The sequence below is a fragment of the Gobius niger genome (assembly GCF_951799975.1).
Source record: "Gobius niger genome assembly, chromosome: 7".
Taxonomy (NCBI): domain Eukaryota; kingdom Metazoa; phylum Chordata; class Actinopteri; order Gobiiformes; family Gobiidae; genus Gobius; species Gobius niger.
Genome location: NC_136858.1, coordinates 38396369 through 38423917, shown reverse-complemented (window position 1 = coordinate 38423917; position 27549 = coordinate 38396369). Strand labels below are relative to the sequence as shown.

At 38.6% G+C, this 27549-nt stretch overlaps 1 protein-coding gene across 1 annotated transcript; it reads right to left on the bottom strand.

Moving 5' to 3' along the window:
- Positions 1 to 4577: 4577 nt before the first annotated feature.
- On the bottom strand, positions 4578 to 13080 carry LOC306965535 (sodium channel protein type 4 subunit alpha B-like; the record flags this gene model as incomplete). The annotated part of the gene is made up of 4 exons (XM_079560009.1): positions 12976 to 13080; positions 5995 to 6151; positions 4846 to 4983; positions 4578 to 4715 (listed from the first exon to the last, which is right to left on the bottom strand). The coding sequence occupies exons 1-4, from the start codon at positions 13068 to 13070 to the stop codon at positions 4578 to 4580; spliced, it is 528 nt and encodes a 175-aa protein (XP_079416135.1). The 5' UTR covers positions 13071 to 13080.
- Between the last annotated feature and the right edge of the window lie 14469 nt (positions 13081 to 27549).

Here is a 27549-nt window from a genome sequence, read left to right as displayed (position 1 = left end):
CCTTTACAAAAACCGTGACATTAAAAAGAAGGGTGTGGAGATACAGGCAGCGTCCTGTACCGAAAAACAAACTCAGAGGAGAAAAGAGGAGGAAATCCACCCAGACAGAACATATCAAACCAGACACAGGAAGGTCACACACAGGGACTGAAAAACAGCCGTGGACCAAGGCCGTGGGAACCCAGGGTGCTGAGGGCGCCGCAGCACCCCCCTGGTGGATAGTTTGTTTGAACTGCAGGCAATATTAACCCCTTAACTCCCACCTGAACCGAGCACGTTTTCTCCAGTTTGGCTTTACACCAGTCCAAAAGCTTCTGGAGAAAAGGTGTGAAGATAGCGACAACACTGAGACGAAAAACAAGGATGGAAATGTGACAAAAAGTGGGAAAACGTTGACGAAAAAGTGACGGAAAAATGACAAAAAAAGAACAAAAAAATGACAAAAAAAGAACAAAAAAAGAACAAAAAAAGAACAAAAAAATGTGACAAAAAAAGAACAAAAAAATGTGACAAAAAGTGAGAAAACATTGACGAAAAAGTGACAAAAAAACCCAAAAAAAGAACAAAAAAAGTGACAAAAAAATGACAAAAAAAGAACAAAAAAAGTGACTAAAAAAATGACAAAAAAAGAACAAAAAAAGAACAAAAAATGTGACAAAAATATGACAAAAATGAACAAAAAAAATGACAAAAATGAACAAAAAAAAGACAAAAAAAGAACAAAAAAAGAACAAAAAAAGAACAAAAAAAGAACAAAAAAAGACAAAAAAAGAACAAAAAAAGAACAAAAACAGAAAAAAAAGAACAAAAAAAGACAAAAAAAGAACAAAAAAAGAACAAAAAAAGAACAAAAAAAGACAAAAAAAAGAACAAAAAAAGAACAAAAAAAGAACAAAAAAAGAACAAAAAAAGACAAAAAATATGACAAAAATGAACAAAAAAAAAGACAAAAAAAGAACAAAAAATGACAAAAAATTGACCCAAAAAAAATGACAGAAAGTGACAAAAAATGACGAAAAATTTACAAAAAATTGACGAAAAAATGACGAACATGTGACAAAGAGTCTCAGTTTTGTTGCTATTTTCACACCTTTTTTCCAGAAGCTTTTGGATTGGGGTAAAGCCAAACTGGAGAAAATGGGGGGGGGGGCTGCAGCGGCCTCAGCACCCTGGGTTCCCACGGACTTGCCCGGGGGTAAGGGTGAGGTAAAGTGAGGGGCCAGTCCGGTGGCCGTTCTGTGCTCTTCCAGAACGGACATATGGCCAGTCCGCCCCTGGTCACACACACTTTGCAGGAATCAAACCCGAGACCTTCACCGCTGCAACACAACTAACCACAAAATAACACACTTACTCCAGAATGTCTCCCACGGGGTGTGGACCGTAAGCCATGAAGCAGAAGTTCACCACCAGCGTCACACAAACGAGAGCGGTGAACAGCGTGAAGAGCGGATAAGGACGGATAAAAACACGTTTATTCACATACGACAGCGGCTGCTACTGCGAGTACACGAGGAAAACTACTGCAGTACAGCTCGTAGTATCATCAGCTTATACTACTAATGCAAACTGGGTGTAAAAATGATCTAAAAAAGACCTAAACTGAACTGAACTGTGTATGAACTGGGTGTAATAATACCAGGAGTAATTCGAAATCCACGCAGTAATCTTCACTTTACTGCGCGGATGCCGAACTACTCCTGGTATTATTACGCCTTACAATATAGTCCCCCTTTTATCCGCTTAGAAAATCCACATTGTTTAGTTTTGTGTAATTATACTTTGAAGTGGAACACTTCACGTAACCATATTTAAATAGGGGAAACGTGAAAGAGCTCGGTAGCTTCTATCTTGACCTGTTTTGGAGGGTTAGTGCTAGATCGTCTGCTCCGGAGGGACGGTCTGCTGTGAGTTTGTATAGATCTATGAGTTGGTTTGTCTAAAAATACAAATAACCCTAATCCTTAAGGTTAACCCCTTAACTCCCACCTGAACCGAGCACATTTTCTCAAAACAATGATGGAAATGTGACAAAAAAGTGAGAAAACGTTGACAAAAAAGTGACGAAAAATTTATGAAAAAGTGGCAAAAATGTCACAAAAATGTCACAAGAAATTGACAAAAAATTGATAAAAAATAAACAAAAAAATGACAAAAAATTGACGAAAAAATTATTAAAAATGGACGAAAAAATGACGAAAAAATGGACGAAAAAATAACAAAAATGTGACAAAAAATTGGTTAAAAATTGACGAAAAATTTTATAAAAATTTGACAAAAAAATTACAAAAAATGTCACAAGAAATTGACAGAAAAATGTATAAAAAATAAACAAAAAATTGACAAAAAATGGACGAAAAAATGACAAAAAATTGATTAAAAATGGACGAAAAAATAACAAAAAAATGACAAAAAATGGACGAAAAAATAACAAAAATGTGACAAAAAATTGGTTTAAAATTGACGAAAAATTTTATAAAAATTTGACCAAAAAATTACAAAAATGTGATAAAAAAGTGACAAAAATGTGACAAAAAATTGATTAAAAATGTGATAAAAAATTACAAAAAAGTTACAAAAATGAGTTGAACACCCAACAAAAAAATGTTGGAAAAAAATGACGTGAGGAAAAAGATCCTCTCGGTTCAGGCGGGAGTTAAGGGGTGAACCATTTCCCTGGCCCCGACCTTAATTTGTGTCATGATATCTCACGTTTTCACAGCAGACTGTCCCTCCGGAGCAGACGATCTAGCACTAACCGTTTTGGAGCTATAGAGGAGAGAGGGAGAGGCTAAATGCTAACGCCGTCTGCGCTGTGTTTACGTGACTGAAGATCAGACAGGTCCTAAAGAACTCGTCACAGCTCAGGTAAGAACATATCTCAGTGTGGAAAAACGGTGGCCTGTTCCTTTAAGCTTGCGCATTTTGTGATATGTTTTCGTCATGTTTTGTTCTGTAAGAGAAATTTTAGGTTTGACGATGTGTTTTCAACTTGTTTTGGGTCAATGTTGCCTCTTGCAATGTTTGAAGTGTTAATAATGTAATATATGTGTTTTAGATGATCTATAAAACGCCAGAAAAAGCTTAATATGTCTCCTCTAAGTATATCTAGCATTACAAAGATGCTGCACAATTGGAAACACTGCTGAGAAATGCTGTACTACTACAACTACTACTAGGGACTGAAAACCAGCCCTGGACTCTGGTCAGTCTGGCCCAAATTAGCGTAAATGTGACACTTCCACAAATACACATGTGAACCTCTGACCCCCCGCCTTAACCCAGAGCATTTTCTCCAGTTCGGCTTTGCCCAAATCTAAAAGCTTCTTGACTGGAGAGCAACACTGTAACGCCTCATTTTTTTGTTGCTTTTTCATTACTTTTTTGTGGCTTTTTTGTCACTTTTTCGTCACATTTTGTTGTGTTTTCGTCACTTTTTTGTTGCTTTTCCAGCGCATTTTTGTTTTTGGAGGCTTTCCTTTTAACCCCTTAACTCCCGCCTGAACCCAGAGCATTTTCTCCAGTTTGGCTTTACCCCAATCCAAAAGCTTCTGGAAAAAAGGTGTGAAAATAGCGACAAAACTGAGATGAAAACAATGATGGAAATGTGACAAAAAAGTGAGAAAACATTGACTAAAAAGTGACGAAAAATTTATGAAAAAATGGCAAAAATGTCACAAAAAATTGACAAAAAAATGGACCAAAAAAGTGACAAAAAAATGACAAAAAAGTGACAAAAATTTGATACAAATATGACCAAAAAATGACAACAATTAGACGAAAAATGACCAAAATGAGTTGAAAAAATTATGGAAATGTGACAAAAAAGTGATAAAAATTTGATGAGAAAGTGGCAAAAAAAAAAGACAAAAAAATGACATAAAAGTGACATTTTTTTTTTTTTAAATGACAAAAACTCAACAAAAATTCAACAAAAATGTGTCAAAATGTGACCAAAAAAATGACAAAAATTTGACAAAAAATTTGACAAAAATGTGATGAAAATATGACAAAAAAATGTATGAAAAAGTGGCAAAAAATGTCACAAAAATGTCACAAGAAATTGACAAAAAATTTATAAAAAACAAACAAAAAGCTACGAAAAAATGACAAAAAAGTGACAAAAAATTAATTAAAAATGGACGAAAAAATGCCGAAAAAATGGACGAAAAAATAACAAAAAAATGCACGAAAAAATAACAAAAAAGTGACAAAAAATTGATTAAAAATTGACAAAAAATTGTATAAAAATTTGACCAAAAAATTACAAAAATGTGATAAAAAAGTGACAAAAATGTGACAAAAAAATTGATTAAAAATGTGATAAAAAATGACCAAAAAGTTACCAAAATGAGTTGAATATCCAACAAAAAAATGATGGAAAAAAAATCTGATGACGTGAGGAAAAAGATCCTCTCGGTTCAGGCGGGAGTTTAAGAGGTTAAGCTTTTAGATTTGGGTAAAGCTCGGTCACGCCCGGGCGTAAGGGTGAGGTAAAGAGACCGGTGGCCCTTCTGTGCTCTTCCAGAATACAGGACATATGGCCAGTCCGCCCCTGGTACTTCTACTAGTATCAGCTAAACTCTGAAAGGATATTGGTTGTTGAGGATCCTGATGGCGGCTCGTCTGAACAAACTCAAGGGGCTGAAGTGGAAACAGGACGACGCGGCGTTGAACCTGGAGAGAGTGTTTCCTTCGTCCACCACGACGAACGTCTGCAACGGGAAACGGCAGCAGCTGAGTAACTTTGTAAAGGTTTTGATCATTTAAAGAAAGAATGATGTTTTGTTAGGTTTCTGTTCCCCTGTGGCGCCTAAAAGAGTCATTTTAAAAGTGTTGTTTAACCTTCTGTGATTGGTAGAAAGGGTCAGGATCCTCCAATGGGACGTTTCGTAGCTCGGGGGGCGGGGCTCCGTAGAAAAAGGGGAGGGTTTTCCCAGACTCCAGCTCGGGGGCCGGCTTCAGCGGAGAATCCTCTTCAAACTGGAGAAAGCACAACATTCATCAATAGATACAGACATAGAAGGGGGCGTGGCCTCGCCGAGGGGGGAAATAGAATCTTTAGAGAAACACATTTTTCACTCTTTTTAGCCACTTTCTGGTGGAATATCAACTTATTTATCACATAAATAAAGTCAAGTGTAACTCGGGCCCATATGGATGTTTTCTAACACCAGATTGTAACTCATTTTTTGGTCATTTTTATCACATTTTTGTAATTTTTGTTGTTTACCTTTACCTTTTTTACCTTTAACCTCTTAACTCCCACCTGAACGGATCCCATTTTCTCCAGTTTGGCTTTACCCTAATCAAAAAGCTTCTTGGGGAAAAAAGCACCAAAACAGCCACAAAAAATGAGAAGAAAACGAGGATGTAAACGCGACAAAAACGTGACAAAAATTCAACAAAAACGTGACAAAAACTCAACCAAAAAGTGACAAAAATTCAACAAAAAAATGACAAAAATTCAACAAAAATTCAACAAAAAAGTGACAAAAATTCAACAAAAATGTGACAAAAATTCAACAAAAAGTGACAAAAATTCAACAAAAAAATGACAAAAAATCAACAAAAATGTGACAAAAATTCAACAAAAAGTGACAAAAATTCAACAAAAAGTGACAAAAATTCAACAAAAAAATCAACAAAAATGTGACAAAAATTCAACAAAAAGTGACAAAAATTCAACAAAAAGTGACAAAAATTCAGCAAAAAAAAAGAAAAAAATCAACAAAAAAGTGACAAAAATTCAACAAAAAGTGACAAAAATTCAAAAAAAAAAAAAAAGGTGACACAACACAGCAACAATGCGAGGAAAAAGGTGAGTTTTGTGGGTCTTAGCTTTCAAATGAGGTGCTCCACAGGCCTATATAATGGCCAAAGAGGACAGAATGCATTTGCTTAGGGCGGGTGGTAAGAGGTTAAGCACTTCCTGTGAGCCGGGATTCGAGTTGTTGTCCATAATATCCTGGAAGTGTGTGACTGATCTCCCACCTGCTTGTTCTTCTTGGAGCCCGATAATTTCTTGATCTGCTCCAGCGACGCGGCAGTGAAGCGCCTGAACACCTCCGTGCCCACAGGGGGCAGGAGAGAGGCCACGCGGCTTCTCTGCAGCGCGGCTCGGACATCGCCGTCGCCGTGCAAAGTCGATCTGCAAAAGACAAAAGCACGTTTTACTCACATCTCATTTATACAAAGCAGTGTGCACAGGCAGGCGGAGGGTCTTGCCCAAGGACACAACAAGACACTGGAGAAGGTAGAAGAAAGGGATTTGCAATTAGTACATGTTTCTTTTCAAATCAAATTTATGCCACATCGCTCTGTGATTGATAAACACCAAGACGCCACAACAGTGTTTCCTTAACTTTGCGAAAGGAGTGAAACAGCGCCCCCAATTTGACGCCGGTGGTTAAAAGGTGTACTGCATCCATATTTACCATTGAGAATGAATGGGAAAGAGTTGGTATTAACCTCTTAACTCCCGCCTAAACCGAGAGGATCTTTTTACTCACGTCATCAGATTATTTTTTCCATCATTTTTTTGTGGGTGTTCAACTCATTTTGGTAACTTTTATTTCATATTTTTGTCATTTTTTTGTCATTTTTTCGTCAATTTTTCAGCACATTTTGTCACATATTTGTCTTTTTTTTTTATCATATTTTTGTCATTTTTTGTCACTTTTTTGGATTTTTTTCTTCTAATTTTTATTACATTTTTGTCACATTTTTGTCACATTTTTGACATTTTTGTCCATTTTTTTTCATTTTTTTTGTCATTTTTATCATTTTTTTTTATCATTTTTTGTCACTTTTTAGTAATTTTTTTTTTCAAATTTTTATCTAATTTTTGTCATTTTTTCATCATTTTTTTAATCAAATCTTTGTCATTTTTTTGTTGGGTATTCAACTCATTTTGGTAACTTTTTTTTCATTTTTTTTTTCATTTTTATCACATTTTTGGATTTTTTTTATTTTTATTTTTATCACATTTTTGTCACATTTTGTCACATATTTGTCATTTTTTAATCATATTTTTTTCATTTGTCAATTTTTTTTTAAAATTTTTATTACATTTTTGTCAATTTTTTGTCAATTTTTTGTCAATTTTTTGTCGTTTTTTTGTAAAAAAATTTTCAAATTTTTATCTAATTTTTGTCATTTTTTCATCATTTTTTTAATCAAATCTTTGTCATTTTTTTGTTGGGTGTTCAACTCATTTTGGTAACTTTTTTGTCATTTTTTTTGTCATTTTTTATCACATTTTTGGATTATTTTTTTTTAAAATTTTTATCACATTTTTGTCACATTTTTGTCATTTTTTCGTCAATTTTTCATCACATTTTTTGTCACATTTTGTCACATATTTGTCATTTTTTATCATATTTTTGTCATTTTTTTGTCATTTTTTTGTCATTTTTTGTCACATTTTTGCCACTTTTTCATCAATTTTTCGTCACTTTTTTGTCACATTTCCATCATTGTTTTCGTCTCAGTTCTGTCTCTATTTTCCCACCTTTGTTCCAGAAGCTTTTGGATTGGGGTAAAGCCAAACTGCAGAAAATGTGCTCGGTTCAGGTGGGAGTTAAGGGGTTAATCAGACGCGGCGCAAAAGTAGGTCACCCTCTAATTGTTTTCCGGTGGGTCAAATTAGTCCCGCGGGCCCCACTTTTGGCACCCCTGGTCTATATTATGAAATAACATTGAATCAAAACTCGAGTCTGATCAGTATGAGGGAAAAAAACAACTTCTCACATCACTCAGCTCAGGTAGCAGTAGTCAATGATAGGTCAAGGCACTTTATTTCATTATTTGAGTAAAAGTACAGATACTACTAAACATATGTTACTCCGAAAACAGTAAAAGTGAAGTATTCTCTGAAGAAAATAACAAATAACAATTGCAACTTTTCTGCCTACGGGTCGGAGGCTCCAATACACACTAATATAATCATGAAGAAGAAGCTAACAAGCTAACGGGCAAAGCTAACTGTGGGCTAGCATCGATTTAAACAGTATTTACAGCCAAGTTTGAGTGAAACAAAAATATTCCATTGTGTAATTGGATGCACAATCTCCCTCTGTCCCTTCGTCTTTCCTGTCAGCGTAGTGTTTACTCTCCAAGACAATTAATACGTTAAAAAATCACAACTTGCTAAGACACCTGCAGTTGCGCTTATGGCCTCTAGGGGGAGGAGCTACTTAGTGCTGCTTTAACCTCTTACCATCCGCCTAAACCAGATGCATTCTGTCCTCTTTGGCCATTATATAGGCCTGTGTAACGCCTCATTTGAAAGCTAAGACCCACAAAACTGATCTTTTTCCTCACGTTGTGTCACCTTTTTCATGTTTTTTTTTTTTTGGCACATTGTTGTTTAATTTTTGTCACTTTTTGTTGAGTTTTTGTCATTTTTTGTTGAGTTTTTGTCATTTTTTGTTGAGTTTTTGTCATTTTTTGTTGAGTTTTTGTCATTTTTTGTTGAGTTTTTGTCACATTTTTGTTGAATTTTTGTCACATTTTTGTTGAGTTTTTGTCAATTTTTTGTTGAATTTGTGTCACATTTTTGTTGAGTTTTTGTCACTTTTTTGTTGAATTTTTGTCATTTTTTGTTGAATTTTTGTCATTTTTTTGTTGAATTTTTGTCATTTTTTGTTGAATTTTTGTCACATTTTTGTTGAATTTTTGTTACATCTTTGTTTTCTTCTCATTTTTTGTGGCTGTTTTGGTGCTTTTTTTCCCAAGAAGCTTTTTAATTAGGGTAAAGCCAAACTGGAGAAAATGGGATCCGTTCAGGCGGGAGTTAAGAGGTTAAAACTGGCCAACACACGGCCAAATTAACTTCTTATTTTGGTGCATTTTTAGAATTTTCATCCTAGAGGAATGAGTAGAATTATATTCATCTTTCAAATGCAGTGGAGTGACAGTAAAAAGTTCAAAACCAAAATACTATTCAGGTAAAGCACAGAAAACTACTTCAGCATCCAATCCAATCCAACTTTATTTACAGAATAAAACAGCCACAAAAAATGAGAAGAAAACGAGGATGTAAACGCAACAAAAACGTGACAAAAATTCAACAAAAACAAAAAAAAATGAAAAATCTGACAAAAATTCAACAAAATGTGACAAAAATTCAACAAAAACCAAAAAAATAGAAAAACTGGACAAAAAATGACAAAAATTCAAAAAAAAAAATGAAAAAAATCCATCAAAAAAGTGACAAAAATCCAGCAAAAAAGTGACAAAAATCCAGCAAAAAGTGACAAAAATTCAACAAAAAAGTGACAAAAATTCAACAAAAAATGACAAAAATTCTACAAAAATTCTACAAAAACAAAAAAAAATCAACAAAAACAAAAAAAAATGGAAAAATTTGACAAAAAAATGACAAAAAAATTCAATGAATTTTGAATCAAATGAACAAATAAAAACGGATAAAGAACATGAATAAGGTGACACAACACAGCAACAACGTGATGAAAAAGATCAGTTTTGTGGGTCTTAGCTTTCAAATGAGGTGCTACACAGGCCTATATAATGGCCAAAGAGGACAGACTGCATTTGGTTTAGGCGGGTGGTAAGAGGTTAAACACTTCCTGTGAGCCGGGATTTGAGTTGCTGTCCATCACTAAGGAGAATTATATTCATCTTTCAAATGCACTGGAGTGAAAGTAAAAAGTTCAAAACCAAAATACTATTCAGGTAATGCACAGAAAACTACTTCAGCATCCAATCCAACTTTATTTACAGAATAAAAACCACACTGTTGTCGAAGGTGCTGCACAAACAGAGCAGGACACAGGTAATAAAGGTCAAAAAAATAATAAAAATCAATCACTATCAAAAGGAAAAAGGGCGTGTCTTAAGAGTCGACTTAAAAACACGGTACCAATACAAAAGCGTGTTCCAGTAAAGGAGCTGTTGTCGTGGGAAAGAGGCGTGGCAAAGCGTGTACCAAACAGTACGGCTCTGAATGCTTTCCAAAGGGCAAACACTATTGAGCAATACTACAGCTCCGCCTCTAATGTGAGCACGAAAACATCTGCACACAGTGGTTCTGAAAGAGAGAGCCGCGAGGGTGGGGCCCGAGATGATCCCAAGATGATTTCAAGACACAAAAAGTAAAACATCGACACTATATGAGAACTACAACTGAGACCAGCAGGAAACTGTGCAAATCCATATGATCAAACCAGATGTTTTAAGTTTGGCTGCTTGATAGTATTATTTGAATATGTCATTATCTGTGGGGACAAACCATCAGCAAAAATGTGCCGCAAACACCTTTATTTGCTTGACTTTGTCGCTAAAAAGGATAATTGTCTTAAAGGTCCTATATCCTGCAAAATCGCCTTGTTAGAGCTTTTAGCCATGTTGTTCTGCTATTTCCTGATCAAAAACACCCCCAGAGTGGTTTGTGGCTTCATTCACGCAGCTCTCAGTAATCCTCCTGAATCCTGCTCTCTGAGGCTCCGCCCTCCTGCTCTCTGAGGCTCCGCCCTCTCCTGGTGAACGACGTCTGTAATGTAATGTCTTACAGCCTGATTTTAATTTGTAAACCAGCCTTTTCATTATTTCTGTCGTAAGAGAGAAACAAAGAGAAAAAAAAAACCTGAGTGTCTGAACAGATCAGTCATGTTTGCGCTGCAGCTGAAGATGGAGCTCGTTATAACTGGACACACCTGTTCTTTATTCTTAACTAACGATAAGGAGAAAAAGAAGCACGTTTGGCTACGAGGACGAGGAGTTTATTCAACCTTTTTCAAGAAGAGGCCACTCGAAGTTGTTTTTTTCTCCGGGATTCAGCGACTTTCACCAAAATATAGTTTTTCTGTGACTGTCTCTGATGGATGTTTGATGAACCTTCACCAGAATCAAAGTGGATTAACTTTTATAACCAACGCAAGTCTCATAATGTAAACAGCGATGGAGCAGAGGGTGAGTCAGTCCAAACGCGGGTTAGCATGTGTGTGTTAGCCATTTATGACTTCACTTCACTTATTGTTGTTTATTTATATTACGGTAAAGTATGTGCGGAGAGAGGGGGCGGAGTTAACTGAATCAAAGCGTTCTGTCTTCCGGGTTTGAAAAATACCTCCAGAAAACACTTATATTTATCACAAAAATTAGTGCTCCATAATGGTAGAGGTACAATATATCACATACATGCCTATACTTAACTTTGGAATGGCTAAAATAGCAGGATATAGATCCTTTAAACAGAAAAGAGCAACAAAAAAAAAACATTTTCCCTCCATTTCTTCACACATCTGCCACTCCCTCCACGCCCACATTTTTACTTTACACACATTTTCTTTTTTAGATTTTTTCCCCCCATACTGTCCCAATTTTTCTCCATCTTTTTACATTATTTTTTTTCAATTTTTTAATCCAATTTTTCCTCAACATTCCCACATTTTTTCACCAATTTTTCTCTCTCTTTTTTCTCACTATTTTCACCTTTCCCTCCCATTAAAAAAAAAAAAAATCAACTTTTTTTTAATCAAATGTTTCCACTTTTTCCTCAATTTCTTTCCACATTTATTGACAATTTGCAAATCTTCCAAACAGCAATTTCAAACTCCTAAAACACAATGTAGTTCTTATAGTAATAAACAAAACAGTAGTAGTAGTAACAGAGTAGAAAGTGCAGTAGTTCAGAGTAGAATGTGCAGTAGTTCAGAGTAGAAAGTGCAGTAGTTAAGAGTAGAATCTGCAGTAGTTCAGAGTAGAAAGTGCAGTAGTTAAGAGTAGAATCTGCAGTAGTTCAGAGTAGAATGTGCAGTAGTTCAGAGTAGAATCTGCAGTAGTTCAGAGTAGAATGTGCAGTAGTTCAGAGTAGAATCTGCAGTAGTTCAGAGTAGAATCTGCAGTAGTAGTAGTAGAGTCTGCAGTAGTTCAGAGTAGAATCTGCAGTAGTAGTAGTAGAGTCTGCAGTAGTTCAGAGTAGAATCTGCAGTAGTTCAGAGTAGAATGTGCAGTAGTTCAGAGTAGAATCTGCAGTAGTTCAGAGTAGAATCTGCAGTAGTAGTAGTAGAGTCTGCAGTAGTTCAGAGTAGAATCTGCAGTAGTTCAGAGTAAAATCTGCAGTAGTTCAGAGTAGAATCTGCAGTAGTTCAGAGTAAAATCTGCAGTAGTTCAGAGTAGAATCTGCAGTAGTTCAGAGTAGAATCTGCAGTAGTTCAGAGTAGAATCTGTAGTAGTTAAGAGTAGAAAGTGCAGTAGTTCAGAGTAGAATCTGCAGTAGTTCAGAGTAGAATCTGCAGTAGTTCAGAGTAGAATCTGCAGTAGTTCAGAGTAGAAAGTGCAGTAGTAGTAGTAGAAAGTGCAGTAGAAAGTGCAGTAGTAGTAGTAGAAAGTGCAGTAGAAAGTGCAGTAGTAGTAGAAAGTGCAGTAGTAGTAGTAGAAAGTGCAGTAGAAAGTGCAGTAGTAGTAGAAAGTGCAGTAGTAGTAGTAGAATCTGCAGTACTCACAGTTGCTCCTCAGTCAGCCGGGTCTTAAAGCGCCCCCCTAAACTCTCGTCCCGCTCTTTGTGCAGCAGTATTTCAGAGTAGAAAGTGCAGTAGTAGTAGTAGAAAGTGCAGTAGAAAGCACAGTAGTAGTATAAAGTGCAGTAGTAGTAGTAGAAAGTGCAGTACTCACAGTTGCTCCTCACTCAGCCGGGTCTTAAAGCGCCCCCCTAAGCTCTCGTCCCGCTCTTTGCGCAGTAGTATTTCAGAGTAGAAAGTGCAGTAGTAGAAGTAGAAAGTGCAGTAGTAGTAGAAAGTGCAGTAGTAGTATAAAGTGCAGTATAAAGTGCAGTACTCACAGTTGCTCCTCACTCAGCCGGGTCTTAAACCCCCCCCCCTAAGCTCTCGTCCCGCTCTTTGTGCAGTAGTATTTCAGAGTAGAAAGTGCAGTAGTAGTAGTAGAGTCTGCAGTAGTCGTAGTAGCGTCTGCAGTAGTAGTAGAAAGTGCAGTATAAAGTGCAGTACTCACAGTTGCTCCTCACTCAGCCGGGTCTTAAACCCCCCCCCTAAGCTCTCGTCCCGCTCTTTGCCGCGGCTCCAGTAATCCAGGAACGGCGTCTTCATCCTGCCTCGGCTCCCGCGACTCTGAGCTGATGTTCCTCACGGAGACGAGGAGGAGAAGGGAGGCAGGAAGGGAGGGGTGTGACGAGGGGGGGGGACAGAGGAGGGAGGGAGGGGTGTGACGAGGGGGGGGGGCGGCCGTTATGTAATTGATTGGTTTCACTGTTGCCACTTTTCACATGATGTTTATTACCGCGCCTACAACTAGGGTTGTGCCGATGGCATCGGCGATGGATGAGCAACATCACGATGGAGCGCCACCATCGTGATGCCACGCCCCCTCCCGTCAAAAACACGCACTGGTCTTCTGTAGGCCTTGCAAACCTACAAACTTTGCAGGGATTGCACTGTAAATTAAATCACTGATGTAACTAATATGCGCGCTAGCGTCAGTAGCCTGCCAGAAGCCACGATGTGTTGGCCGTAATTATTAACGTAAAGACGCAGCTGCTCTGTTTATGACGCGCGGGGCTCTCTCTCTCTCTCTCTCTCTCTCTCTCTCTCTCTCTCTCTCTCTCTCTCTCTCTCTGCAGCTCAGAGTTTAACAGCGCGTGGTTTTGTTTTGCTTTGCTGCGTATTGAAACTTAAACCGTTTTAAAATGAGATGGCTCTCACATCGGAGCTAGCTGAGCGCGTGGACTATTCTCACGAAGGCCCGAGAGAGGAAAGAGAGAGGAGAGAGAAAGGCGCGGTGCAGCAGGAGTTAAGAGGTTAGAGCTCACGGACCGGGCGGCGCGTGGAGCGGCTTCAAAAATGTAGCTACGACGCAAACTTCAAAATATTGTCCCGTTCACCCACTGTTTCTTAAACATTACGTTGTAGTGTGCAAGGACGGGAGTCGGAGGCGGAGTGTCAAAAGAGGATGCTTCTTTTAATGACATGAAGCCTTTCGTTTTACAACGGTAGAACTCAATGTTAAGTCTCTCACAACACGAGTGAACAGGAAATGTCCCACTCTCTATATTGTCCCCCCCGGAACTCCGGAACTTGGGTTCCCTGTGTGAATTATGTAAACCCACTACACAAGCCCCCCCAGAATTCACCCATAGTCAAAGTCCCCGTGTCGGAAAGGGATAATGGCCCGACCACGGCGGGTAAAGGTGGCAGGGGCCGAGGGGGGGGAAAGGGTGGCCGGCGCATCCGGACAAAGCGCAGAGTTAGGCAGTAATGGCGTTGACAGAGCAGTAGGAGCCCCGGCCAGAGCTGCCGGACGAGGCGCCGGGGGGCGTCCGCGGCGTGGGGCCTGGGCCAATTCCAATGGCCTGGAAACGTCCACGTGAGCAGGCTTAATCCTATCAATAGAGATAGTCTCAGGCCTACCACCAATGTCCACGACCAGGCTCTTATCCCCATGCTGCAAGACCTTAAAGGGTCCGTCATAGGGTGGACGTAACGGTCCGCGGTGGGCGTCATGGCGGATGAACACAAACTCCGCCGTGCGCAGGTTCGGCGGCACATGGGAAACAGGGGCGCAGTGCTGTGATGTGGGGATGGGTGCGAACGCCCTTGCGACTTCCAGCAGGGTGGACCGTTGATTGGCCGCGGACCAGGGTGTCGTCGCGTCAGGAATGAAGTCTCCAGGAACTCGCAGCACCTGGCCGTAGACGAGCTCAGCAGACGAAGACTGCAGGTCCTCTTTGGGGGCCGTCCTAAGGCCCAGCATGACCCAGGGAAGTTTGTCCACCCAGTTGCCATCTGTCAGGCTGGCGCGTAGAGCTGCCTTCATGGAACGGTGGAACCTCTCGCACAACCCATTAGCCTGGGGGTGATATGCGGTGGTGCGGTGTAGCTTGACCCCCAGGTCCCTGGCGACCACGTTCCAGATCTCCGATGTAAACTGTGCACCGCGGTCGGAGGATAGGTCTGAAGGTGTTCCAAAACGTGCGACCCACGCGCTGATGAACCCTCGGGCCACGTCAGCAGACGTTGTTGAGGTGAGGGGAACGGCTTCAGGCCAGCGGGTCGTCCTGTCTACCATTGTGAGGAGGTAGGTGAAACCCTGTGAAGGGGGGAGTGGACCCACCAGGTCAATGTTGACGTGGTCAAACCGCCTCTCGGGGACAGCAAACAGCTCCAATGGGGCCTTGGTGTGGCGGTGCACTTTTGCGCGCTGACAGGCCACACATGAGTCAACCCAGGCCCGCACGTCTCTTTTCAGCCCTCTCCAGACAAACTTCTGAGCCACCAGCCTCGTGGAAGCCTTTCTGCCGGGATGGGAGAGGCCGTGTATTGCTTCAAAAACAGCCCGCTGCCATCCGACAGGGACCAGAGGCCTAGGCTGACCGGTAGAGAGGTCGCACCACAACCTGACCCCCGAGTCGCCGACCGCGACCTCCTCCAGACGCAGGCCCGTGTCCGAATCCCTGAGCGACTGAATCCCATCATCCGAGGCTTGATCTGCACTCATACTTGAGTAGTCGAGACCTAGCTGCACCGTGTTGACAATCGCTCTGGAGAGGCAATCTGCGACCACGTTGGACTTGCCAGCAATGTGTCGGATGTCTGTGGTGTACTCCGAGATGAAAGACAGCTGGCGTTGCTGGCGGGCGGACCACGGCTCCGCAACCTTGGACATGGAGAACGTGAGTGGTTTGTGGTCGACGAAAACAGTAAACTCGCGCCCTTCCAGGACGAAGCGGAAGTGGCGGATTGCCAACCAGACACCGAGCAGCTCCCGGTCGAAGGTGCTGTATTTGCGCTCCCTGGGGACCAGTTGGCGGCTGAAAAATGCAAGCGGTTGCCAGGCGCCGTCAACCAACTGCTCAAAAACAGCGCCAACCGCGTAGTCCGATGCGTCGGTTGTGAGGGCGACTGGGGCTCCAGGCAACGGGTGAACCAACATGGTGGCCTGGCACAACGCAGCCTTTGTGTCCTCAAATGCCTTGTCCCTCTCGGCGGTCCAGTCAATGTCCTGGTTGGGGGTTCTACCCTTGAGGGCCTCGTACAGTGGCCGCATAACGTGGGCTGCCCGGTGGATGAATCGGTGGTAGAATGTAACCATCCCAAGGAACTCCCGGAGCCCCCGGGCCGAGCGTGGGCGGGGAAAGGCGGAAACAACTTCCACCTTCGACGGGAGAGGGGCGGCCCCATCACGACTGATCAGATGCCCGAGGAACTGGATGGACGGCACCCCAAAGACACACTTTGCCAGGTTAATGATCAGTCCGTGTTGGTCGAGCCTTGTGAATAGAGCCCGGAGATGCGTCAGGTGCTCCTCCACCGACGAACTGGCGACGAGGACGTCATCCAAGTACACGAAGATGAAAGGCATGTCCCTAAGAGCTGAGTCCATCAGTCGCTGGAAGGACTGGGCCGCGTTTTTTAGGCCAAACGGCATCCTGAGGAACTCAAATAACCCGAAAGGAGTCACCACCGCCGTCTTCGGTATGTCTGCAGGGTGCACCGGAACTTGGTGGTAACCCCTGACCAAGTCCACTTTAGAGAACAGGCACTTCCCAGCCAAATGCACAGAGAAGTCCTGAATGTGGGGAACAGGGTAGCGGTCGGGCGTGGTGGCATCATTCAGGCGACGGTAGTCGCCGCACGGACGCCAGCCCCCGTCTGGCTTCGGAACCATGTGGAGGGGCGAGGCCCATGGGCTGTCGGAACGGCGAATGATGCCAAGTCGTTCCATGTTGGCGAATTCGGCCCTTGCAGTCGCCAGTCTCTCCGGGTTGAGTCGTCGGGCCCTGGCATGAATGGGGGGCCCCTTGGTCTCGATGTGGTGTTCAACTCCGTGCTTAGTCGTGGTGGCCGAGAATGTGGGCTGTGTCAGGCTGGGGAACTCCCCGAGAAGCTGCTGGTACTTGTCGCCCTCAGAGAGTGAGCTGGAGAGGCCGTCATATGTCCCTTCATCGCGGACACATGCAAACGAGGAGAAGGTCAACGCATCCACCAGACGACCATTTTTGACATCAACGAGCAGTCCGTGGGCGCACAAAAAATCTGCGCCGAGGAGGGGGAAGGAGATGTCGGCTGTGACAAAGTCCCATGTAAAGCGCTGACCCCCAAAACATACGTCCACAGTCTTTGTGCCATATGTCCGGATGGGGGTGTCGTTGGCAGATGTTAAGGGCGGGCCTTGCGACCCTCCAGCTGTGTCCTCCACTGTAGCCGGCAGCACGCTCCTCTGGGCGCCGGTGTCACACAGGAATTCGCGCTTGGAGAGGGTGTCCACGATGAACAGCAGCCGGCCTTTTGTGCCTGCGCTCACGGCCACTACTGAGCGCAGGCCTTGGCGTTTCCCGTCGCGTTGAAGTTGCAAGGGGAGCGGCACCTTTTAGCCTTGGCACCAAAACGTGCGTGGAAGTAGCACAAACCTGGGCTGGTACGGCTGTCAGCGGCAGTGTGTCCTTTGCCAGCGATAACGGCAGCGCCTGGGGGCGTGTAGCTGCGCGTCGGGGCCAGGACGTCAGGGGCGAAACGCTGGGTGGCCAGGAAGAATCGGTCTGCCTCCTCCGCCAGAGCGCGTGGCTCTGTAATAGATGTATTAGCGAGCGCCGTCTGGACGTGCGGTGGCATGTGTCGTAGAAACAGCTCTATGAAGAGGAAATTCGGCTCCTCAGCACCTAGCAGGTTTAACATCATCTCCATGTGTTCAGAGGGCTTGCTGTCTCCTAGGCCTTGGATAGCGAGCAGGCGACGGGCACGTTCGGATCGCGACAGTTCGAAAATCTTGAGAAGGTAAGCTTTGAGCCCCGTATATTTTTCCTGGGCGGGAGGGGCTGTGATAAAACTCACTGCCCTGGCCGCAGTGGAGCTCCCGAGGGCCGAGACGACGTGGTAATAGCGCGTGACATCGTCTGTAACCCCACGGAGGGCGAATTGAGCCTCTGCCTGCGCGAACCACGTTGCAGCGGACGTCTCCCAAAACTCAGGCAACTTGAGAACGGCGGAATTTGCCATGTCGTCTCGCTCGGAATTCTGTTCAGTCTCGGAATCTTCAGCGGGACTGATGTCGGGGTCACCAATGTAGTGTGCAAGGACGGGAGTCGGAGGCGGAGTGTCAAAAGAGGATGCTTCTTTTAATGACATGAAGCCTTTCGTTTTACAACGGTAGAACTCAATGTTAAGTCTCTCACAACACGAGTGAACAGGAAATGTCCCACTCTCTATATTGTCCCCCCCGGAACTCCGGAACTTGGGTTCCCTGTGTGAATTATGTAAACCCACTACAACGTTAAAATTGAGCAAATGCAAATAATAAGCTCCGATTTACATTTGTATTAGTGTGATAAGAGCCTTGGAGTTCACGCTCTGAATGAGTCGTTCTCCTCTCAGACTTTGCGCACAAGTTTTAACACATTTCTTTTGCAAAAGTCGTGTCCGTGACTCTGTTCAAATCATGTTTAGTTTAGATCCATTTATCCTGCAATCTCACATTTTCCTAGCATACATAGTAATATGCAGCATATATAGGCTATGCAAATGTCTTTATAATGAGAAATGGACGATATCATCGTCCATCACGATGGTTCACTGTAAACATCGTCAACGGCCAATTAAGGGGACATCGCCCAACCCTACCTACAACTCACAACCAGCACTACGGGTTTGTTTACAGGCCTGTTATTTAAATAGAACCGTAAAACAAAACTAAACCTTTGAAACAGTCCTGGAAGTGGAAAGAAAAGTTATAAAATCTGTAACATTTTACACCGAAAATGAACGTTTATGTTTCGTGGTGGCATCACACGGTTTGAGCAAAGGCAGAGGTTTGGTGTCATTATTGAGGAGGGACTTTACTCTTTCTTTCTTTCCTTCTTTCATCCTTCTTTCCTTTTCATACTTTTCCTTCTTTCCTTCTTAAATCCTTCCTTCATACTTTCTTTCCTTCCTTCTTTCTTTCCTTTTCTTCTTTCTTTCTTTTCTTCTATAATTCCTTCCTCCTTCCCATTCATTCTTTCTCCCACCTGAACGGATCACAGTGACACAAGTGACAAAAATTCAACAAAAATGTGACAAAAATGTGACAAAAAGTCCACCAACAAGAGAGCAAAAATAGAGAAAAAAATGTGAGAAAAACTCAACAAAAAAGTGACAAAAAATCAACAAAAAAATGACAAAAATGTGATAAAAAAAATCAACAAAAATGTGACAAAAAATCGACAAAAATGTGACAAAAACTCAACAAAAAAATGACAAAAAAATGACAAAAACTCAACAAAAAAATGACAAAAACTCAACAAAAAAATGACAAAAAAATGACAAAAAAATGACAAAAATGTGACAAAAACTCAACAAAAAAATGACAAAAAAATGACAAAAAAATGACAAAAATGTGACAAAAATTCAACAAAAAAATGACAAAAACTCAACAAAAAAATGACTAAAACTCAACAAAAAAATGACAAAAATGTGACAAAAATTCAACAAAGATTTGACAAAAACTCAACAAAAAATCGACAAAAATGTGACAAAAACTCAACAAAAAAATGACAAAAACTCAACAAAAAAATGACAAAAACTCAACAAAAAAATGACAAAAATGTGACAAAAATTCAACAAAGATTTGACAAAAACTCAACAAAAAATCGACAAAAATGTGACAAAAACTCAACAAAAAAATGACAAAAACTCAACAAAAAAATGACAAAAACTCAACAAAAAAATGACAAAAACTCAACAAAAAAATGACAAAAACTCAACAAAAAAATGACAAAAAAATGACAAAAAAATGACAAAAATGTGACAAAAACTCAACAAAAAAAATAACAAAAAAATGACAAAAAAATGACAAAAAAATGACAAAAATGTGACAAAAACTCAACAAAAAAATGACAAAAATGTGACAAAAAATGACAAAAATGTGACAAAAACTCAACAAAAAAATGACAAAAATGTGACAAAAAAGCAACAAAAAAATGACAAAAATGTGACAAAAAAAATGACAAAAATTCAACTAAAATGTGACAAAAATTTGAAAACAAAAACATAAAAAGGTGACACAACACAGCACCAATGCAAGGGAAAAAGATCCGTTTTGCGGGTCTTAGCTTTCAAATGAGGCATCACACAGGTTACAGAGGACAGCATGTATTCGGTTCAGGCGGGTGGTAAGAGGTTAAAGACTTTTAATGCTTTTTAATGCCCCGGGGAAACCCTGAATGAGGTTTGGAGCAGCAGAAATTCAAGACTAGCTCAAAGATGGAGGAAAACACATCTGGTAAAAGTGAGAGAGAGAAGTAGAAATCCAGCCCAGATACTGAACATGTACTGCGGTGTGTACTGCGGCGTGTACTTCTGTGTACGAATACTAAAATACTCCTGCAGCGCTTCTAAACGGCGGTAGATCTTCTGACGGATAGGGACCCGTGTTGTTCTCACTCTAACCTCTTGCATAACTCTGCTCAATCCATTTGTCCTGGATTTTAACTTTTCACCTCCTGTCTGTGTGAAAAACTGTCTCCGCTCGGCTCATTCGTCGTTTTTTTTTTTTGTGTGTGGTATGTTTTCGCGAGCAGAAAAAGCAAATAAAGACGATACTCACCAAATAACTTTCCCGAAACGAGAGCAGCGACTTTCGGACTTGGCGTGTTTTGCTGCGATGTTCCAGAATCTAAACATGTCCCGGCAGAAAAGCTGATGGACTCGTTTGGCCCCCGTCTTTGTTTAGAAGTGATGTTTCTTATTGAGTTTGTATGAGAGTTTGGGATCTAGTGGTGGAAGCGAAGCCCGGGACACAACAACAAAAATGTGACAAAAACTCAACAAAAAGTGACAAAAATTCAACAAAAAAATGACAAAAACTCAACAAAAAAATGACAAAAATTCAATTAAAAAATGACAAAAATTCAACAAAAAAATGAATAAAATTCAACAAAAATATGACAAAAATTCAATTAAAAAATGACAAAAATTCAACAAAAAAATGACAAAAATTCAACAAAAAAAGGACAAAAATGTAATTAAAAAATGACAAAAATTCAATAAAAAAATGACAAAAATTCAATTAAAAAATGACCAAAAACTCAACAAAAAAATGACAAAAATTAAATAAAAAAATGACAAAAATTAAATAAAAAAATGACAAAAATTAAATAAAAAAATGACAAAAATTAAATAAAAAAATGACAAAAATTAAATAAAAAAATGACAAAAATTAAATACAAATGTAACAAAAACTCAACAAAAAAATGACAAAAATTAAATAAAAAAATGACAAAAATTAAATAAAAATGTAACAAAAACTCAACAAAAAAATGACAAAAATTCAACAAAAATATGACAAAAATTCAATAAAAATATGAAAAAAATTCAATAAAAAAATGACAAAAAATCAACAAAAAATGTGACAAAAATTCAATAAAAATGTGACAAACTCAGCGAAAAAATGACAAAAATTCAATAAAAATATGACAAAAATTCAACAAAAAAAAGACAAAAATTGTGTCAGGGAATCCAAATCTGCACCTTCCGACTGCCTGGTCACTCAGCCGGCAGTGAGGCCTGGAGGGAAATGGAAGTTTTTCAATGAAACTCATGGATGGTTTTGTGTCTCAGGGCTCTTTGAATCACTGACATCAATCTCAGACGCCTGTGGTGATTAGCTGACCACCATTTTCAAGCAACATAGGAAAGAAAAAGGATCTCTCTTCTGAGGAAAAGCGTGAAATAGTTGAATGCCTTGGACTAGGTATGAAAACCTTCGACATTTCATGAAAGATTAAGTGTAATCATTGTACTGTTAAAGGAACAGGCCACCGTTTGTACATTCTGAGATATGTTCTTACCTGAGCTGTGACGAGTTCTTTAGGACCTGTCTGATCTTCAGTCACGTAAACACAGCGCAGACGGCGTTAGCATTTAGCCTCTCCCTCTCTCCTCTATAGCTCCAAAACAGGTCAAGATAGAAGCTACCAAGCTCTTCCACGTTTTCCCTATTTAAATATGGTTACGTGAAGTGTTCCACTACAAAGTATAATTACACACAATTAAACAATGTGGATTTTCTAAGCGGATAAAAGGGGGAACTATATTGTAAGGCGTAATAATACCAGGAGTAGTTAGAAATCCGCGTAGTAATCTTTACTTTACTGTGCGGATGCCAAATTACTCCTGGTATTAAGGTAAAAATTTGACAAAAATGTGACAAAAATTCAACAAAAAATGACAAAAATTCAACAAAAAAGTGACAAAAATTCAATAAAAATGTGACAAAAATTCAATAAAAATGTGACAAAAATTAAACAAAAAATGTGACAAAAATTCAACAAAAAAGTGACAAAAATTCAATAAAAATGTGACAAAAATTAAACAAAAAATGACAAAAATTCAACAAAAAATGTGACAAAAATTAAACAAAAAATGACAAAAATTCAACAAAAAAGTGACAAAAATTCAATAAAAATGTGACAAAAATTAAACAAAAAATGACAAAAATTCAATAAAAATGTGACAAAAATTCAACAAAAAATGACAAAAATTCAACAAAAAATGACAAAAATTAAACAAAAAAGTGACAAAAATTCAATAAAAATGTGACAAAAATTCAATAAAAATGTGACAAAAATTCAATAAAAATGTGACAAAAATTAAACAAAAAATGACAAAAATTCAACAAAAAATGACAAAAATTAAACAAAAAAGTGACAAAAATTCAATAAAAATGTGACAAAAATTCAACAAAAAAGTGACAAAAATTCAATAAAAATGTGACAAAAATTCAACAAAAATGTGACAAAAATTCAACAAAAAAGTGAGAAAAATTCAACAAAAAAAGACAAAAACTAAAAAAAAAATGTGACAAAAAAGTGACAAAAATGTGACAAAAATTCAACAAAAATGTGACAAAAATTCAACTAAAATTCTATAAAAACACAACACAGCAACAACGCGAGGAAAAAGATCAGTTTTGTGGGTCTTAGCTTAGCCGGTTTTCACTGCTAACAGACCCTTTCAACAGTCGGTCCCGGAGCTTTGTCGAGGCCCCTGTGATCAGAGGTGAAGGCCCCATGCAGACCTCGCATCGTTACTGTCTATTAAGTGACATTTGAAGACATACTGGGCCTCATATATGTGACTTCTACAAATGCGGTGATGGACATTAGTGTAAACACGCCTGAAAATGTCCAGGCTATTTCTGTCCCTGCGTTTAAAAGGCGTGTCTCTGGTGGAGTGTGTGAAAGGCGCTCGGACGCTGCGAGGGGAGAAGAGGACGAGACAAAGACCCCACTGTCCACGATTACACAGGAAGAAAACAGGAAATGGCTGATCTCGAGCGTTCGTGTGAAGGGAAGAAAAGACAAAACAGCGGAATCCGACTCTTGACCGAGGAGAACAAGAGCTTCAGCGTCATTTAGACCAATCGTGATGCTGATGCCACTGCTACAACTTTATTCTTTATTCATTATTTGATCAAATTCCAGGAAAGTCCCACTGATCTTCAAAAATTCAACAAAAATGTGACAAAAATTCAACAAAAATGTGACAAAAATTCAACAAAAATTCAACAAAAATTCAACAAAAATTCAACAAAAATTCAACAAAAATGTGACAAAAATTCAACAAAAATTCAACAAAAATTCAACAAAAATTCAACAAAAATTCAACAAAAATGTGACAAAAATTCAACAAAAATTCAACAAAAAATGACAAAAATTCAACAAAAATGTGACAAAAATTCAAAAAAAATGTGACAAAAATTCAACAAAAAATGACAAAAATTCAACAAAAATGTGACAAAAATTCAACAAAAATGTGACAAAAATTCAACAAAAATGTGACAAAAATTCAACAAAAATTCAACAAAAATTCAACAAAAATTCAACAAAAAATGACAAAAATTCAACAAAAATGTGACAAAAATTCAACAAAAAATGACAAAAATGTGACAAAAATTCAACAAAAATGTGACAAAAATTCAACAAAAATGTGACAAAAATTCAACAAAAATTCAACAAAAAATTACAAAAATTCAACAAAAATGTGACAAAAATTCAACAAAAATTCAACAAAAAATGACAAAAATTCAACAAAAATGTGACAAAAATTCAACAAAAAATGACAAAAATTCAACAAAAATGTGACAAAAATTCAACAAAAATGTGACAAAAATTCAACAAAAAATCAACAAAAAATGACAAAAATTCAACAAAAATGTGACAAAAATTTTAAAAAAAAGTGACAAAAATTCAACAAAAAATGACAAAAATTCAACAAAAATGTGACAAAAATTCAACAAAAATGTGACAAAAATTCAACAAAAATGTGACAAAAATTGATCCTCACATCTCTTAGGCGTGTGTGTTAGTGGTCAGACTCTGAGGAACCTCACGGCAGAGGCAGGTAGTGCTCAAGTGCAGACACTAGAAGTGGAATCAAATTTGCTTTGTCCTCCTTTAGTGTGTTGTAAATTCAGACATTTGTGGGGTAAACACTGTGCCTGTAATGATAAAGCAGGGCGACATGGGGGTCGTCTCATGAGTGGAAGGTCAGGGGTTCGAATCCCAGCTCCTTCACCCAGGCTTCCCCATGTGAATGTCCGGGATCGGGCATGAGCAAAGGCGGCGTGTTAAGAAAAGCTAGGAATGAGTTAGAGCAGATTACAACATCTAATACAATACGCCTGTCACACCCAATCAATCAAATAAAGTTCATTTGTATAGCGCCTCACAACAACACAAGGAAGACCGAAGTGCTTCACAGAAAGATAAAACAATATTAAAATCAATCAAGTCAGTTAACCCCGTAACTCCCGCCTGAACCGAGCATGTTTTCTCCAGTTTGGCTTTACCCCAATCCAAAAGCTTCTGGAAAAAAGGTGAGAAAATAGCGACAAAACTCAGACGAAAACAATGATGGAAATGTGACAAAAAAGTGACACTTTTTTTTTAAATAAAAATTGGATTAAAAAATGACAAAAAACGACAAAAAATGACAAAAAATTGACCAGAAACGACAAAAAACGACAAAAAATTGACAAATGACAAAAAATTGACAAAAAATGACAAAAAATGGACAAAAAAAATGAAAAAAAATGACAAAAAAAAGACAAAAAAAAGACAAAAAACGACAAAAAACGACCAAAAAACTCAAAAATTTGACAAAAATAAAAAAAATGACAAAAAATGCTAAAAAAAAAATGACAAAAACGACAAAAAAATGACAAAAAACGTCAAAAAATTGACCAAAAATGACCAAAAAATGACAAAAAAATGAACAAAAATATGACAAAAAACGACAAAAAACGACAAAAAATTGACAAAAAACGACAAAAAAAGACAAAAAATTGACAAATGACAAAAAATTGACAAAAAATGACAAAAAATGACAAAAAATGACAAAAAATGGACAAAAAAATGACAAAAAAAATGAAAAAAAATGACAAAAAAAAGACAAAAAATTGACAAAAAACGACAAAAAAACTCAAAAATTTGACAAAAATAAAAAAAAATGACAAAAAATGCTAAAAAAAAAATGATTAAAAAATGACAAAAATTTGACAAAAAAACAAAAAAAAAAATTAAAACAAAATTGCAAAAAAGTTACAAAAATGAGTTGAATACCCAACAAAAAAATGATGGAAAAAAATCTGATGACCTGAGGAAAAAGATCCTCTCGGTTCAGGCGGGACTTAAGAGGTTAAAGGCTAAGCTAAAAAGGTGGGTCTTCTAAAAACCTGAACGTTCTCTGCAGCCCTGAAAGAAAGAAAGAAAGAAACAAACAAAGAGTTGGATCCAGTCCTACGACCTTAAGTTATCAAAGCTAGTGCCGTACGAGCTAAGCTAAAGCTCCGGGAGTCGTGGTTCAGTTTAAATAATAAAACTCCCATGTTTACTTTCAATTAGCGACGTGTGATTGAAGATTTGTGAAGATCTTGAGCTTCAGAGCTGCTTCACTCAATCCAAATCCAAACAGAACCAGCTCCAGCTCCTCCGGCGGAAACGCTCCCTCTCCATCCTCTCATTGTGTCACCGTGGCCTCGGGGGCGGATCCTCCTCTCAGGACCTGACCTTTAACCCCCGCACTCTGAGCGTTTCCGCTTTTCACTCCCGCCAACTCCAACCGAAACCCCCAAAGCCTCCGAGGAGCGAGGGGGGAAAGAGACACATCTGGAGAGCAGCTGCTGGACGGCAACAACTCGAAAAATGACACGAGTTAAACGTTAATGTGTTTCATATCAGTGGGAAAAACCAGCAGAGTGAAGAAACAACATGGCGGTGAGTAAGAGCAGTGTTTCAAAGCCACAAACACAACAAATCTGCACATTTATCACTTCTGAAGAAACGTTCATTAAAGCTGAGGAACGACGCGCGATGTTTGATGTTTTAAAGAAACTTCTGAGAAAAATATGAAAACTGGACGACGTTTAAATAGAATGTTCAGCAAAACATGCAGCTGGATGTGTTTCGGACCATATGTTCTGCATTTTCAACTCATTTATGGCACAAGAGAGTTGTTATGTTCAAGGATATTTAGATTTATTGCTTGCTGGAAACAAATTGAGCCTTAAAGGGATGTTTCAGGATTTTTGACGTTCCAAATTTCCTCGTTATCCAGAGTGTTGCTGATTTCTGGAGAGGTTTTTTTTTTGTGATTCATGCAGTTGAAGAGTTTCGTGGTGCGAGGCTAGTGCATTTCTATGGCATCAGCTACAAAAATGATGAAAAAATGATGAAAAAGTTAAAAGAAAATTGATAAACTTACGAAAAAATGATTAAAAATTTGACAAAAATTTGACATAAAAAAACAAAAATTGACGAAAAAATGACAAAAAATGTACGAAAAAATGATGAAAAAATTACAAAAAATGGATAAAAAACTTACGAAAAAATTACAAAAAATGTGACAAAAAATGACAAAAATTCAACAAAAAATTGACAAAAAAATGACGAAAATATGACGAAAAAATGACCAAAAAAATGTAAGTTACAAAAAATTGATAAAAAACTTACGAATAAATGATTAAAAATTTTACAAATTTTACATAAAAAAACAAAAAAATTACGAAAAAATGTCAAAAAATGACAAAAAATGACAATATTTGACAAATAAATGACCAAAAAATGATGAAAAAGTTACAAAAATTTGATAAAAAACATATGAAAAAATGATTAAATATTTTACAAATTTTACATAAAATAACAAAAAGATTACGAAAAAATGACAAAAATATGGTAAAAAAAATGACAAAAATTTGACCAAAAAAATGATGAAAAAATGATGAAAAAGTTACAAAAATGTAATAAAAAACGTACGAAAAATGATTAAAAATTTGACAAAAATGTGACATAAAATAACAAAAAAATTACGAAAAAATGACAAAAAAATGACAAAAATTTGACCAAAAAATGACAAAAAAAGTGACAAAAATATGACGAAAAAATGACCAAAAAAATGACAAAAAATGACAAAAATGTGACAAGGCTAGTGCATGTCTATGGTATCAGCTAGCCTGCATTAAAAACAGTGTGACCCGCTCTGTCAGAGCACCTGAGGCAAATCACTGATAACACCAGACTAACCATATACACGTCTGCGT